We start from the raw sequence: 17,745 nt of genomic DNA, 5'->3' as shown, positions 1-17,745 counted from the left end.
GAAGCTGAAGCTCCAATACTTTGGCCACCTGATGTGAAGAGCCGACTCATTGGAAAAGACCCTGATGCTGGGAAAGATTGAAGGCAGGAGGAGGAGACAACAGAGGATGAGATGGTTGGATAGCATCACTGGCTCATTGGACATGAATCTGAGCAAATGCTGGGAGATACTGAAGGACAAGGAAGCCTGGTGTGCTGCAGTCCATGGGGTTGCAAAGAGTTGGACATGACTTAGTGACTGAACAACAGCAACAACAACAAAGGGATCATTAGAAACTTAAAAATAGATTAGAATAAGACATCCTGCACAGTGGGGGAAGGAAAGGTTAGGAGAAATTGTGAAAGTAGCATTGACATATAAACACTATCATGTGTAAAATAGATAACCAGCAGGAAGCTGCTACATAACACGGGAAGTTTAGTTTGGTGCTTTGTAATGATCTTGAGGGGTGAAATGAGGGGGATGAGAGGCTCAAGAGGGAGGGGGAATATATATATAAATATGACTGATTCATGTTAATGTATGACAGAGAACACCACAACTCTGTAAAGCAATTATCTTCCAAAGAATAAAATAAAGGGGAAAAAAAAGGAAAAATGTGTCCCAATATGACACAAAGAAATAGAGTTACAAAATAATAATGAAGGGTTAAATTTCTTGTAGAAAAGAAATAGAATATAGAGCTTTTAAAAAAAATATTGTTTCCTAAGAAATGTAACTGGACTACAGTCATCAGTTAAAATTCAAAAATTATCAGATATTATGGAAAAAATAAAATTTTATGTGGTTTAAAAGTCATAAGCTTTAAAACCATATAGGCACACAATGCTTTGGAGAAAGGATATAAAATTGTTTACTAAGAAAACAGTAACCAATAGAAAACCTACTCAGTTATATTCATATTCAACTAAATAGTATACTTACAATTTCAAAAGCGCTAAGAAGATCAGTTGTTCCAGAGCAAAACTTACAAGAATTACAAGAAACTGGAAAATAATAATTACTGTGAGAAAAATAACTCTTTTCCCAATAATTGTTGAATATTTTAAATTGGTATATATATATATAAAGTTTGAACAATACAGCTAATAAGCTTCTTCTTCCTCATTCCTTAACTCATATGACATGTTAGAAAGTTTCCAACAGTTTTATTGCATAACCAACACATTATATAATGTTACAGAAAAAAAGTTAACTATACCTGTGCAGAAAGATGTAATCATATAAAAACTGAAAAACATACTAAAATTTAATAATTATGCCTCAGTTTTCTGTTTATTGGTCATTGAAGTTTGTTTTCTTTATTTTGCTTAGTTTTGTTTATTTATTTACATAGATTCTTGAAAATTAAATATAAAAGTGTATACCATAAAAAAAGAAGACAAATCTAAGACTAATAGTCAAACCTTAGATTGAAGAAAATAGACCAAGTTTAAAACAATGAAACCCACAAAGGAAAAGAATGATGGATTTGAAAATATTTTATTTCTTTCTTTAAGTAAAACAAAAGATAACCAAAGAAAGAAAATTAAAGAAATTAAAATTTAAACAACCTGAGAAAATACTTTCAATAAATATTAATACCTTGGGGAAGTTATATATCCTCTCTGAGCTTCAAACTACAAGTCTGTAAAAAGGAAAGAATAGAAACAATAACAAGTCTGAACTGACATGACAATTAAATAAGGTGTAAAATGTTTTGCGCAAATTCAATAAATAGTTGTTACTATTAATCCACAAAGAAATACAATATGCAATAATCACAATATAAATTCTTCAAGGTGTCTATTAATAAATTCAAAGTAAAGGAAAATGAAAAAATGATTTTACCATATCACACAGCAAATTTCTAAAAATAGAACTATTTACTAAATGCTAGTAGTGTGTTTGTTGCTCAGTTGTGTCTGACCCGGTGATCCTATGACTGTAGCCCACCAGTTTCCTCTGTCCATGGAATTTTCCAGGCAAGAATACTGGAGTGAGTTGCCATTCCGTTCCCCAGGAGATCTTCCCAACCCAGGGATCAAACCCAGGTCTCCTGCATTGCAGGCAGATTCTTTAACGTCTGAGCAACTAGGGAAGCTAGTAAGGGTGCAATAAATTTTGACATGTATTTCTGACAAGAGTAAAAATTAATAGTAACTTCTCTAGAAGCAATTTTCCAATGTGCCAGATGAGTCTAAAATCTTGATATCCTTCCTTAAGGCTAAAATCATGCAAAGCTTGGGACTTCCCTGGTGGTCCAGTAGCTAAGACTCCACACCCCTAATGCAGGGGGCCTGAGTTCACTCCCTGGTCAAGGAACTAAATGCCACATGTCACAACTAAGATATGAATATGTATGTAGTTATAGTTGTTACATAAATTCATAAATTTATATACATAAATTCTGGATGATTATACACCAAAATGAACAACAAATTTCTCTGGGTAGTAAAATCATGTGCAAGTTTAATCTTCATCTTATTACTTTTCTATAGAATATTTATTTAAAAGAAAATGTTTTCAAAAGAAGTATAAACAATATGGTCTCATGTTGTAGAGAGAGTAGTACTTCACCTTGAGATGAAGTGGTTGTAATGACCTCACTGGGTAGGTGACACCAAGCTGAGCCTTGAAAGAAATGGTGTGAATTCATTAAAAGGTCAAGAAAAGTAGAGGGCATTCCAGGCAAGTGGATCATTTAGGAAAAATGTACCAAGACACCTGAAAACATGGCTGAACATGGAGAAGTTAGAGATATGCAGTTCCTTGAGACAGAATCATAGATTGCGTGAAAGTGACATGGAAATAGTTGCTGGTAAGGAAGCCTGCATTTATTCTGTACCATTTTGAGGGGAATGATCTGAGAAACAATCCCCAAAAGTCAAAATTTAGAAGTATAGCACCTCTTCACGCCCATCATACTTTGAGTAAGCATATGAAGAAATGAAGGTTTTACATGAGTGTCCAGAGATGTGTGAGATGTCTTGGGACTTAACAGCCCAAGACAGAAAGCCTACTTTTTTTTTCATCTAATTGGGACTTAATATTACATTTGACTATTCCCAAAGTTGAACTGAATATTAATGAGTTAGACATGACTGCCAAAGAACAACCTGTCCACTCCCAAATAATAAGATGTAAGTGTTTCAGTCAATCCACAGGCACAGCTTTCAGACTGATTAGAGAGGTAAGGCTCAGAGGCTCAAGTAAGTTGCTCCAGAGCCCATAACTCCATGAGTCATTTTTCCTACTGACTCAGTACTAGTTCTCTTGTTCACTGCTGCCAAAGTACATCTCATGGAGGATCACAGTTTCTGAGAAACCAGTCTCTGTCATCCCCAAAGTCATTTCTGCTTATTAAACAACATATAAACCACTTGGTCTCGTATCTGTTTCGTCTTGACTCCATAAATGATGGGATTAAGCATAGGTGGAGCAAGCATGCTGATGTTGGCCAGTAGGATGTGGATGTGTAGTGGGATGTCATGTCCAAAGCTCTGAGTGAGGACTGAGAATGTCCCAGGCCCATAAAAAAGGATGATGATGCAGACATGGGAGCCACATGTGTTGAGAAGCTTTGTGACGAGCCTCTTGGGAAGCGATGAGGAAGACAGCACAGAGAATCAGACCATAGGAAACAAAAATGAGGGGAATATCTAGGATCACTTTTGACATCAAGACAAAAAATCCATACCAGATGTCTACTTGGATGGCATCACAGGCATACTTGGCCAAGAAAATGTGTTCACAGAATGTATGTGGGATGATGTTATTTCTGCAAAAGTGCAGCCTCTTTAGAAGAAATACCATGGGGAAAATTGTACAATGTGCTCTCAAGAAAACAGCCACACCAATTTTCCCTGTCACAGAGTCGGTGAGTATTGTGGTATATCTCAGTGGGTAACATATTGCAATGTAGCGATCAAATGCCATAGTTAGCAAGATGCCTGACTCAGAAATGAAGGAGGAATGCTGAAAGTAGAGTTGGGCAATGCAGCTACTAAGAGAGATTTCCCAACTGTCACACCAGAAAATGGCCAATGCCTTGGGTTCTGTGGTTGAGGCAAAGACAATGTCAACTGCAGCCAACATACAGAGGAAAGATACATAGGTTCATGGAAGCTGCTCTTGATGAGGATGATGAAGATGAGCAGACCATTTCCAAGGAGGGCAAAGACATAGGAGATGAAGAAGGGGATGGAAATCCACATGGGTAGGTCTTCTCGGCCTGGAATGCCCAGAAGATAGAAGACTATATGGTTAACATCAGTGTGGTTGCAGCCATTCAGTCCTAAGACAGGCTAATGTGGACTTATCCTGAATTTCTCCTAATAGAAACAAAGAGAAATACAAGTTACATATGTTTTTCTAGGTTTTCTGCTTAATTATATCAAATTCAGTTCAGTTCAATTGCACAGTCGTGTCCAACTCTTTGTGACTCCATGATTTGCAGCACGCCAGGCCTCCTTGTCCATCACCAACTCCCAGAGTTCAGCCAAACTCTTGTCCATCGGGTTGGTGATGCCATCCAGCCATCTCATCCTCTGTCGTCCCCTTCTCCTCCTGCCCCCAATCCCTCCCAGCATCAGGGTCTTTCCAATGAGTCAACTCTTCGCATGAGGTGGCCAAAGTACTGGAGTTTCAGCTTTAGCATCTGTCCTTCCAAAGAACACACAGGACTGATCTCCTTTAGGATGGACTGATTGGATGTCCTTGCAGTCCATGGAACTCTCAAGAGTCTTCCCCAACACCACAGTTCAAAAGCATCAATTCTTCAGTGCTCAGCTTTCTTCACAGTCCAACTTTCACATCCATACATGACCACTGAAAAAACCATAGCCTTGACTAGACGGACTTTTGTTGGCAAAATAATGTCTCTGCTTTTGAATATGCTCTCTAGGTTGGTCATAACTTTCCTTCCAAGGAGTAAGAACCTTTTAATTTCATGGCTGAAATCACCATCTGCAGTGATTTTGGAGCCCCAAAAAATAAAGTCTGCCACTGTTTCCATTGTTTCCTCATCTATTTCCCATGAAGTGATGGGACCAGATGCCATGATCTTAGTTTTCTGAATGTTGAGCTTTAAGCCAACTTTTTCACTCTCCTCTTTCACTTTCATCAAGAGGCTTTTGAGTTCCTCTTCACTTTCTGCCGTAAGGGTGGTGTCATCTGCATATCTGAGGTTATTGATATTTTTCCCGGCAATCTTGATTCCAGATTGTGATTCTTCCAGCCCAGCGTTTCTCATGATGTACTCTGCATAGAAGTTAAATAAGCAGGGTGATAATATACAGCCTTGACGTACTCCTTTTCCTATTTGGAACCAGTCTGTTGTTCCATGTCCAGTTCTAACTGTTGCTTCCTGACCTGAATATAGGTTTCTCAAGAGGCAGGTCAGGTGGTCTGGGATTCCCATCTCTTGAAGAGTTTTCCACAGTTTATTGTGATCCACACAGTCAAAGGCTTTGGCATAGTCAAGAAAGCAGAAATAGGTGTTTTTTCTGGAACTCTCTTGCTTTTTCGATGATCCAGCACATGTTGGCAATTTGATCTCTGGTTCCTCTGCCTTTTCTATATCCAGCTTGAACATCTGGAAGTTCACGGTTCACATACTGTTGAAGCCTGGCTTGGAGAATTTTGAGCATTACTTTACTAGTGTGTGAGATGAGTATAATTGTGTGGTAGTTTGAACATTCTTTGGCATTGCCTTTCTTTGGGATTGGAATGAAAACTGACATTTTCCAGTCCTGTGGCCACTGCTGAGTTTTCCAAATTTGCTGGCATATTGATTGCAGCACTTTCACAGCATCATCTTCCAGGATTTGAAATAGCTCAACTGGAATTCCATCACCTCCACTAGCTTTGTTCATAGTGATGCTTCCTAAGGCCCACTTGACTTCACATTCCAGGATGTCTGGCTCTAGGTGGGTGATCATGCTAAGTCACTTCAGTCATGTCTGACTCTTTGCGACTCTATGAACTGTAGCCTTCCATCTCCTCTTTCTATGGGATACTCCAGGCAAGAATGCTGGAGTGGGTTGCCATGTCTTCCTTCAGGGAGGGGATCTTCCCAACCTAGGGATCGAACCCACATCTCATGTCTCTGGCACTGTTAGGAAGGTTATTTACCTCTAGCACCACCTGAGAAGCCCAATATCATATAGGAAAATCCAAATGAACTTCTTGGCCAACCCAAAAATATTAGTAACTATAGTTAAAATGATATCTATTAGATCTCTAGAAGTTATTCATCCTACATAACTGGAAAATTGTACCCTTTGTATGTGAATGTTCAGAGATGACACAAGATACCTCAAAGGATGATAACCTCAACAAAAATAGTTGAAGAAATTAAAAGCCAGAACACAATACTCATCCATCATCTAATAAATCTAGTGATGTGAAGGATACATGAGTTTGGAAACTCACAAGTTCTGGGTAGGATGAAGTTTGCTCAGTCAAACATGACACACATTCTCTGTTGCTTTGACGGCAGAAAATATAAATTCTGAAAACTTCCTGGTGAACTTGCACTGGAAATAGAATTCACTAAGCTATTTTCTAGTATCCGGTTTACCATAGTGTTTCCACCCACCAATTCTATAGCTCATGTCATCCATCACTACAAAAACTGAAAACCGTTTGTCCTCCAAAGTTATTTCTGCTTTGGGAAAAATATGTGGGCCATCTGCTGTTGGATTTCCTTCATCTTGTTCCCATAAATGATGGGGTTCAGCATAGGTAGAGCCAGAACACAGACATTAGCCAAAAAGATGTGAATATGAGGTGGAATGTGATGACCAAACCTCTGAGTCAGTGTTGTGAAGATGGCAGGTCCATAAAAGAGAATAATGATGCATACATGGGAGCCATACATGATGAGAGCTTTGTGACAAGCATCTTGGGAAGACATGTGGAAGCCAGTATAGAGAATCAGCATGTAAGAAACAAAAATTAGCAGGGTATTTAAAACCACTGTTGACATTAGGACAGAGAAGCCATACCAGATATTCACTCAAATGTCATTACAAGCATATTTGGCCAAGCCAATGTGTTCACAATAGGTGTGTGGGATGAAATTATTTTGGCAGAAAGTCAATCTTTTCCAAAGAAATACTATAGGGAAAATCATACAATAACTTCTCAGAAAGATGATAACACCAATTTTCCCAATCAATGTATGTATAAGAATAGTGGTGTATATCAATGGGTAGCATATGGCAATGTAGCAGTCAAATACCATCACCAGCAAAATCCCTGACTCAGACATGAAAGTGCAATGGATGATGAAGAACTGAGTGATGCAGTGATCCAGGGAGATCTCCCCAACATGGAACCAGAAGATGGTCAAGGCCTGAGGGATTGTGCACATGGAGAGGACAAGGTCTGTTCCAACCAGCATGCAGAGGAAGAGGTACGTGGATTCAGGGAGGCTGCATTTTGTAACAATGATAAAGATGAGGAGGTTATTCCCCAACATAGCAAGGACATAGGAAATTAAGAAGGGGATGGAAATCCACATGTGCTGGACCTCAAGGCCAGGGATGCCCAGCAAGTGGAAGACTGTGTGACTGACACCAGTGTGGTTTAAGGTAAGCATATCTGGGGCAACTTTTAGAGACATCACCTCATACTCACAGACAGAGCAGACAGAAATGAAAATCCAGATTTTCCTGGAATATTCTTTGTGAAGTCACAAAGACTTTTGGCATATCTTGCACACTCCATCTTCTGTGAACACATGCAAATATGAAATATGAAAAGTCAACAACATATGTTCTCTGTTTCAGTGAGTGATAGTCTCATTAAAAGATAGGCATATCTCCAGATAATCAAATAAAACATGCTATTGTATATATTTCTCCTACAAACAGAAGATTATGAACATTAAGTGGAAATCATTATATGTATCTAGAAAGATTATAAGAAGAGGTTTCTTGAATTTGAACTTGAACTTCACCTTGGTGGTTAGTTTATTATAAGGAGAAGAATGAAAAAAGAGGAATCAACAGAGGAAAAGTGGGTATTCAGATAGAAGTATAGCATATCCATGAACACAGCTTGTTCATATCCAGGCGACTGTGCATAGAGGATACTGAAGAGAGCAGGATAGGTTGAAGTACTGGAGATTTGGCCTAATTGATGAATGTGAGATTTGAAATCTCTCATACACACTTGTGAATTGATTCAAGAGATATTTTAAGGGGTAACATGACAGGGCCTGTGTGTCTGAGGTGAGACACTCCTCTGGCTTATACTTTAGGGACCTAAGTTAACATGTGACTGAAATTGGAAAATAGGGCATTGACATTTGGAAGATTTTTTCAGCTGGTGGAAATATTGTCATCTGGTTCTTAGTGTTCATTCATTCATTCATTAATCTGGTCAGTAAGGAAGCAGAAACAAATTTTCAGGCACCACACTACAAACTGGGGCTATAGAAAAATAGTAATTTGCCTGAGTCCTATTGGCCTTTTGTTTGAGAGAAAACTAATCTACAAGCATGTCCGTTGAAGAATTGGAGACAAACGTTAATTCCCCCTAACAAGTTCAGTTCAGTTCAGTCGCTCAGTCGTGTCCGACTCTTTGCGACCCCATGAATCGCAGCACGCCAAGCCTCCCTGTCCATCACCAACTCCCGGAGTTGACTCAGACTCATATTCATCAAGTTAGTGATGCCATCCAGCCATCTCATCCTCTGTCATCCCCTTCTCCTCTTGTCCCCAATCCCTCCCAGCATCAGAGTCTTTTCCAATGAGTCAACTCTTCGCATGAGGTGGCCAAAGTACTGGAGGTACTAACAAAGGGGTATTTTAAACTTTCTAGCTCCGTAGCTAAGTTGTATCTTACGCTTATCAAAAATAAGTCTTTACTTCTAATGTTTCTTTCTGAGGAGGAAAATCTACTCCAATTTGCATCCTCACATGCTGGGAGAAAGTGTTCTGCCATCAGATTCAGCAATCCTAGGAGTCCAGTCAGCTGGCTGAGTCAGGGCACTCTCTCCTCAAGGGCACACGGCTGCTCTGGAGAAGATTCTCTGCAGCCAGAGCCGCTGACATCCCACAGGAAAACAGGTGGGATGACAGCAGAGGGACGTGAGGGCAGGTGTGTGACTCAGAGGTGATTAGGAAAGGGAACCAGAAAAATAGCAGGAAGGAAGAGGATGAGGATGACACAAATCAACAAAGGCAGGACTGGTCTGGAGGGCAAATTATGAAAGCTCCAAGTAATTGGGGAAAGCGAGGAGCAAAGAAAATTTTATAAACTGGGGCCGGACAAGCAATGCCAAGAAGCTCAGTGCTCAATTTCCCTGTGACATTGGTCCTCCAACCAAGTTAGAGTACCTTGGTCTGACACAAGTCCAGGAGGCTCCTGCCCTGTAGTTCTCTTGTCACACCTGCCTGAGAGGTTCCTGGTCCAATTCCTATGTCCTGTTTTAGGAGTCTAGGACAGATCTCTGTCATTGTCAGGGCTTTTAACATGTTTGAAAAAATGTCTTTTTTCTAAGTCAATATCTCTTCTGTTTTCTGATGTCTGGTTGAATTATTAGGACCCTTGTCATATATTGGATCACTTTACATTCTTTATAAACCTTCATTAACCTCAGCTGCCTATAGACTCTCCACTTCCCTTCCCAAACCTTACCCTCCACATGGGCTGTAACCAACTAGTTTGATGCCTCTGATTTTTGCCAGGCATTCTGCACATATGTTAATAGCCTCCAAGAGGCTTGCCCCTCTGGCCTGTCTAGGACATAAGACCAGCCCAGTCTTTATCTTGGTCCTGGAACCACCCCACCCTTGGGCATCTAATTGACTCACCACCCTTTCCTGAGTCCTCTGGAACAGACATTAAGACTGGTGATGAAAGTCAGTTTGTTGGGGTCTGGACACTTGGCTGTTTATTCGCTGACAGGAGAGCCCTTGGGGGGAGCACTTACATCATAGCCCCAGGGACAGCTGTCTCCACCAGCTGTGCCTCCTACCAAATGGCCGAGATCCAGTCCTCAAGTTCATCCATGCACCACGCCGCCCCTCAGCCTTTCCCCCCTGTTTCCTCTCCTGCTCTCCCCACATGCTCAGATCTTCACTTCACACTGAGTGTTCATTTTTAGGATGTTTTACAACAAAAGTCTCTCCCAGTAAAACCAGCTTTTCCACAGTCCTGTTTTAATACCTACACTGCCATTAAATATTGAGTTAATGAATATTAAGAAGAGGTGAGGGAGAGGGTGGGATGATTTGGGAGAATGGCATTGAAATATGTATAATATATATGAAACGAGTCACCAGTCCAGGTTCGATGCATGATACTGGATGCTTGGGGCTGGTGCACTGAGATGACCCAGAGGGATGGTATGGGGAGAGAGGAGGCAGGAGGGTTCAGGATGGGGAACACATGTATACCTGTGGCAGATTCATTTTGATATATGGCAAAACCAATACAATATTGTAAAGTTAAATAAATTTAAATTAAAAAAAAAGAAGAAGTGGCAAGAATACACAGAAGAACTGTACAAAAAAGATCTTCATGATCCAGATAATCATGATGATGTGATCACTCACCTAGAGCCAGACATCCTGGAATGTGAAGTCAAGTGGGCCTTAGAAAGCATCACTATGAACAAAGCTAGTGGAGGTGATGGAATTTCAGTTGAGCTATTTCAAATCCTGAAAGATGATGCTGTGAAAGTGCTGCACTCAATATGCCAGCAAATTTGGAAAACTCAGCAGTGGCCACAGGACTGGAAAATGTCAGTTTTCATTCCAATCCCTAAGAAAGGCAATGCCAAAGAATGCTCAAACTACCGCACAATTATACTCATCTCACACGCTAGTAAAGTAATGCTCAAAATTCTCCAAGCCAGGCTTCAGCAATATGTGAACCGTGAACTTCCTGATGTTCAAGCTGGTTATAGAAAAGGCAGAGGAACCAGAGATCAAATTGCCAACATCCGCTGGATCATGGAAAAAGCAAGAGATTTCCAGAAAAACATTTATTTCTGCTTTATTGACTATGCCAAAGCCTTTGACTGTATGGATCACAATAAACTGTGGAAAATTCTGAAAGAGACGGGAATACCAGACCACCTGACCTGCCTCTTGAGAAATGTGTATGCAGGTCAGGAAGCAACAGTTAGAACTGGACATGGAACAACAGACTGGTTCCAAATAGGAAAAGGAGTACGTCAGGGCTGTATATTATCACCCTGCTTATTTAACTTATATGCAGAGTACATCATGAGAAATGCTGGACTGGAAGAAACACAAGCTGGAATCAAGGTTGCCAGGAGAAATATCAATAACTTCAGATACGAAGATGACACCACCTTTATGGCAGAAAGTGAAGAGGAACTCAGAAGCCTGTTGATGAAAGTGAAAGTGGAGAGTGAAAAAGTTGGCTTAAAGCTCAACATTCAGAAAATGAAGATCATGGCATCCGGTCCCATCACTTCATGGGAAATAGATGGGGAAACAGTGGAAACAGTGTCAGACTTTATTTTGGGGGGCTCCAAAATCACTGCAGATGGTGACTGCAGCCATAAGATTAAAAGATGTTTACTCCTTGGAAGGAAAGTTATGACCAACCTAAATAGCATATTCAAAAGTAGAGACATTACTTTGCCAACAAAGGTCCGTCTAGTCAAGGCTATGGTTTTTCCTGTGGTCATGTATGGGTGTGAGAGTTGGACTGTGAAGAAGGCTGAGCGCCAAAGAATTGATGCTTTGAACTGTGGTGTTGGAGAAGACTCCCGAGAGTCCCTTGGACTGCAAGGAGATCCAACCAGTCCATTCTGAAGGAGATCAGCCCTGGGATTTCTTTGGAGGGAATGATGCTGAAGCTGAAACTCCAGTACTTTGGCCACCTCATGCAAAGAGTTGACTCATTGGAAAAGATTCTGATGCTGGGAGGCATTGGGGGCACGAGGAGAAGGGGACGACAGACGATGAGACAGCTGGATGGCATCACTGACTTGATGGATGTGAGTCCGAGTGAACTCCAGGAGCTGGTGATGGATAGGGAGGCCTGGCGTGCTGCAGTTCATGGGGTCGCAAAGAGTCCGACATGACTGAGCAACTGAACTGAACTGAACTGAACTGATGCCAATCCCATACTGTTCTGATCGATACAGCTTGGTAATAGTGTTTAAAATAACTACAGAATTATAGGTAGTTGTAAAAAACAATATAAAGAGTAGCCCCTCATACAATTCACCTAATTTTACCCAAGAGTAACATCTTGTATAACTATAGTAGAATATCTAAACAAAAAAATTGACATTAATAAAATCCACATATTTTATTTAGATGTTAAACATTTTACATGCACGTATTTCAAGGGAGTGGTTCTGGGCAATTGTATCACATGTATAGGTTTGTATAAGCATCAGCACAATCAACAGTGTTCCTGCCGGGCTGTACACAGGCTTTTGAAACCTGTGCTTGCTCAGCTTTAAGATGGAAGAAAAGAGGACTTCCCTGATAGCTTAGTTGGTAAGGAATCCACCTGCAATGCAGGAGACCTGGTTCAGTTCCTGGGTTGGGAAGATCTGCTTTAGAAGGGTTAGGCTACCCACTCCAGTATTCTTGGACTTCCCTTGTGACTCAGCTGGTAAAGAATCTGTCTTCAATGTGGGAGACCTGGGTTCGATCCCTGAGTCAGGAAGATCCCCTGGAGAAGAGAAAGGCTACCCACTCCAGTATTCTGGCCTGGAGAATTCCATGGACTGTATAGTCCATGGGGTCGCAAAGAGTCAGACACGACTGAGTGAATTTCACAAAAAAAAAAAAAAAAAAAAAAGATGGAAGAGTCCAGAGTCAGCAACAGAGACGTCAATGGTATAATGGATGGGGAACTTAAATGTCTGAAGCAAGTTCCTTTCGTGACACCCCACAGTAAGCGGGGGTGACAGGAAGAATGCGATGGCAAACTTTGCTCCCTGGAGAAGAGGAGATTACTAGTTAGAGGGGAATTGACATCAGATGGGCTCATTAGTTACCAGGAAACCAGGAAAGGGGAATGTCCCCTCACTGTCCTTTTGATAAGAACAACAACTATCTGGGGCCTGGGGAAAGTACGTAGGAAGGTCAGTTGTATGAGTAGGGTGTAGGTAAAGAGGCACTGGTTGGGCAGGGGATGTACAGAGAATAGAGGAGGCTGACATGACATCTTGCTGGAGACCCAGAAATTAGACTCATTTCCCAGTGAGGCCAGTGTTGTGGCTCAGTCCTCGAAAAAATTTCTGTTTACTAGGACTGGGGAGGAAATGTAAGGCATCTAACAGTCACAATACAGGAGACATCATGACAAGCAAAATACAAGTAGTAATCACATCTGAGATAATACTACACCCACCTGTGGTTTTTTGTCCTGGTCTGCAACAATAGTCAGAAAATTCAAGTTTTCAGTAAAACCAGAACATTTGCAAAGTCATATATATAAGACCCACCTCTGAACCACAGCTACTCCATTTTGAATTTCAAACGTGTTCCCTTCCTCAATAACCAAAGCAGCTGTACAATGCATGTCTGAAAGGCCACAAAACAGGATGCTCTGGTCAGCAAAATTTAAGTTAAGCTATGCAGAAGCCAGAATGACTTTCCCAGACCTCAGTAGGGCAGAGGTTTCCACCATTTCCCTTTTTGACTAAAAACCTTCCAATAGAAAACACTTCTGATAAGAATATGAATTCAGAGATGCTGGGGTGCTGACTGCTACACCAGGTTCAGATCATGTTCATCGGTGCTAAACCCCCTTTATATTCACCCAGTCATTCATGTTGGGGGAAAACTAATCAGAATGCATGAGACTGAGACATATGTTAATGAGGAAACACTTTAGAGGCCATACATTTGTTTTAACTTTTTATTTTGTGTTGAGGTATAGCCAATTAATAATGCTGTGATAGTTTCAAGTGAACAGTGAGGGGACTCAGTCATACATATACATGTATCCATTCTCCCCCAAACTCCCCTCCCATCCAGGCTGCCACATAACATTGAACAGAGTTCCATGTGTTATACAGTAGGTCCTTGTTAGTTATCAACTGTAAATATAGAAGTGTCTACAAGTCGATCCCAAACTCCCTAACTATCCCTTCTCCCCATCCATCCCCCCAGAAATCATAAATTTGTTCTCTAAGTCTGTGAGTCTCTTTCTGTTTTGTATATAAGTTCATTTGTGTCATTTCTTTTTAGATTTCACATATAAAGAATGTCAGACGATATTTCTCCTTCTCTGAAATTACCTCACTCATTATGACAATCTCTAGGTCCATCCATGTTGCTGCAAATGGCATTCTTTCATTCCTTTTAATGGCTGAGTAATATATACATATCACATTTTTTTATCCATTCCTCTGTTGATGGACATTTAGGTTTCTTCCATGTCTTGGCTATTGTAAACAGTGCTGCAATGAACATTGGGGTGCATGCATTCTTTCGGATGTTTTTCTCTAGATATATGCCCAGCAGTGGGATTGCAGGGTCATATGGTCGCTGCATTTTTAGTTTTTTAAGGAACTTCCGTACTATTCTTTATAGTGACTGTACCAATTTATATTCCCACCAATGGTTTAGAAGGGTTCCTTTCTCTCCACACCCTCTCTAGCATTTATTATTTGTAGAGTTTTTTTACGATAGCCATTCTGACTGGTGTGAGGTAATATCTCATCATAGTTTTGATTTGCATTTCTCTAGTAATTAGCAATGTTGAGCATCTTTTCATGTGTTATACATGTTATGCCATACACAGCAGCAGCAGCAAGTCTCATGTTCCTTTGAGGTGGAACAGTTTTTTGAGTGTGCTCAGAATCAGGGTGACCTTAAGCTTTGTGAGGGTTTCACAAAACCTTGTGAAACATTGGTGAACAGGTTAGCTTAATCAAGAAGTTCCTATCAAAGATGTGAAAAATCATCTCTCATGCCCACATTGGTTTAACATTACAAATATAATTGATAGTGAAGATTTAAAGTGTGAAACCACCAGGTAAACCTCTCCTCAATCATTAATAACTTTTGTGCTTCCTCGGGATTGCTGAGGAAGAGGGTTTTCTCATTCTATGGAAGTTCATTGAGATGGTATTGAGTTTGGGGCTACACAGATGTTTGTGGTCTCTTAAACATGCTTTTCTGATGTCACTGGTGTGAATTCATTAGAATAAAATGTTTTTCTTTCCAAAAATATTTTGTCAAAATTTGACAAATGTAAACTGTATATTTATAAAGTATACAATCAGATGATTTGATATATAAATATATCAAATATACATATACATATATAGCAAAATAATACAATCAAGTTAATGAACATATTCATCACCCTTTTCATAGGTGCAATTTGTGTATTATGTATATGAGTGTGTGTGGTGAGAAAACATAATATCAACTCTCAAGTTAACAAATTTCAAATATACAATATAGGATTATTAAATATAGAAACAATGCTATCCATTAGGCTCCAGAAGTTATTCACCCTGCCCAACTGACAAATTGTACCCTTTTTATGTGATTGTCCAAGGATGTCACAAGACGTCTCAAAGAGTGGGAAACTCAGTCAGGAATGGTTGAAGAAATTCAAAACCAGAAATCAGTACTCATTTCATCTTTTACCAAATCAAGCTAATGACATGAAGGATACATGATTTAGAAGTTCACAGGCTCTATGTAGGACACACCATGCTCAGTCAAATATTGTACTACTCTCTGTTGCTTTGACAGCAGAAGATGTAAACTCTGAAACCTACCTTGTGACCTCCCCTGAAAACAGAATTCACCAAGACATTTATGTTTCAGTTTATCAATAGTGTTTCCACTCACCACATATGTAGTCCATATCATGAACAGCTAGAGATGATGAAAAGTCTGTTCCTCCTTTGGCGTTATTTCTGCTTTGGAAAAAATGTGTGAGCTACCTGCTCCCGGATTTGCTTGGTCTTGATCCCGTAAATGACAGGGTTCAGCATAGGTGGAGCCAGAACACAGACATTAGCCAACAAGATGTGAATATGAGGTGGAATGTGATGACCAAACCTCTGAGTCAGGATCGTGAAGATGGCAGGTCCATAAAAGAGAATGATGATGCAGACATGAGAGCCACATGTGTTGAGAGCCTTGTGGCGAGCGTCTTGGGAAGACATGTGGAAGACAGCATGAAGAATCAGCACATAGGAAATAAAAATTAGCAGGGCATCTAAAACCACTGTTGACATTAGGACAAAGAGTCCATACCAGATGTTCACTCGAATGTCATTACAAGCATATTTGGCCAAGCCAATGTGTTCACAAAAGGTGTGGGGTATGATGTTATTTTGGCAAAAATTCAATCTTTTCAAAAGGAATACTATGGGGAAAATTGTACAATAGCTTCTCAGAAAGATGGTAACTCCTATTTTCCCAATCAGTGTGTGTGTAAGAATAGTGCTGTATCTTAGTGGAAAGCATATGGCAATGTAGCGGTCAAATGCCATCACCAGCAAGATCCCTGACTCAGACATGAAAGTGCTGTGTGTGATGAAGAACTGAGTGATGCAGCGATCCAGGGAGATCTCCCCAGCATGGAACCAGAAGATGGCCAAGGCCTGAGGGACTGTGCACGTAGAGAGGACAATGTCTGCTCCAGCCAGCATGCAGAGGAAGAGGTACATGGGTTCATGAAGGTTGCGCTTTGTGAGGATAATGCAGATGACCAGACTGTTTCCAAAGAGGGCAATAGCATAAGAAATGAAGAAGGGGATGGAGATCCATATGTGCTGATCCTCAAGGCCAGGGATGCCCAGCAAGCGGAAGATAGTGTGGCTAACACTAGTGTGATTTAAAGTCATCATGTCTAGAAATACCACTGAATACATCACTTCTTATTCACATACAGAGATAAAAACACAGATTTTCCTAATCTTGGTGAAAGCAGCAGATTTTGGCATATTCCGTACTTCTGCCTTCTTGGAACATGCAAATAATAAGACATATACAAAGGTGAATAGGCTATGTTCTGTAGCCTCAAATGCTACTCTAGTTAAAGGATATACAGGTTTCCAACTAGTCAAATAAAAAGATATTGCTGTATGTCTTTTCCTACCAACAGATGGGTATCAATATACAGCAGGGACCATGGTACATCTCTGGGAAGGCAGTAGCAAGATTGTAATTAAACTTGACATGAAGGAGTTTATCATATAGCAAAGAAAGAAAAGAAAAAGATGTATTCTTGAAACATTTTCAGGCAGGGTGGCTTAGGCATAGAGAATACTGGAGAAGGTATGGGAGGATTTGTACAGGAAGATTTTTCCTGATTGTGAAGGACATTTATCACAGCTTTACATTTAGACTCAACCATTTACATGGGGAGCAGCCATTAGATGTCATGAAGTTATCAGTTTAGAACAGTTGATCTAGTTTTTAAAATTATCTATGGAGGTTTACCGGAACAGTAGTTGATGAAACAGGATTCTAAATAGCCAATGGTGTTCCTGGAGTAAAATGGATCTGAACCTAACACTGAAGGGAGAATTAAACTAATATCTATTATGCATCTGCTTTATGCCAGCAGCTGCAGTCATCACTTAGTATATGCTACTTTATATATTTTTACACTGCCATGTTGACTATCCATTCAAGGAACTGGATATTATCTCCATTTCACTCTTAAGGAATATGAGACTCAGCAAATGTGAATTATTTGCCAAATATCCCAAGGAAATAATTAATAGATATGAAATTTGAAAATTGTGCGTTTACCACATACAGGAACCTCACTGGTGAA

The 17,745-nt window shown here is 40.2% G+C and overlaps 1 protein-coding gene and 2 pseudogenes across 1 annotated transcript; all 3 read right to left on the bottom strand.

The window, feature by feature from the left end:
- Positions 1–3,329: 3,329 nt before the first annotated feature.
- Positions 3,330–6,605, bottom strand: LOC102410847 (annotated as a pseudogene).
- Positions 6,606–6,640: 35 nt separating this feature from the next.
- Positions 6,641–7,585, bottom strand: LOC102411176 (annotated as a pseudogene).
- Positions 7,586–15,865: 8,280 nt separating this feature from the next.
- Positions 15,866–16,859, bottom strand: LOC102411512 (olfactory receptor 52B4-like). The gene has a single exon (XM_044929013.2). The coding sequence runs from the start codon at positions 16,832–16,834 to the stop codon at positions 15,866–15,868; it is 969 nt and encodes a 322-aa protein (XP_044784948.2). The 5' UTR covers positions 16,835–16,859.
- Positions 16,860–17,745: the final 886 nt, after the last annotated feature.

This window comes from Bubalus bubalis, chromosome 16 (assembly GCF_019923935.1).
Source record: "Bubalus bubalis isolate 160015118507 breed Murrah chromosome 16, NDDB_SH_1, whole genome shotgun sequence".
Classification (NCBI taxonomy): Eukaryota; Metazoa; Chordata; class Mammalia; order Artiodactyla; family Bovidae; genus Bubalus; species Bubalus bubalis.
The sequence above is the reverse complement of the archived record's forward strand: the minus strand, read 5'-3'. Positions and strand labels throughout refer to the sequence as shown.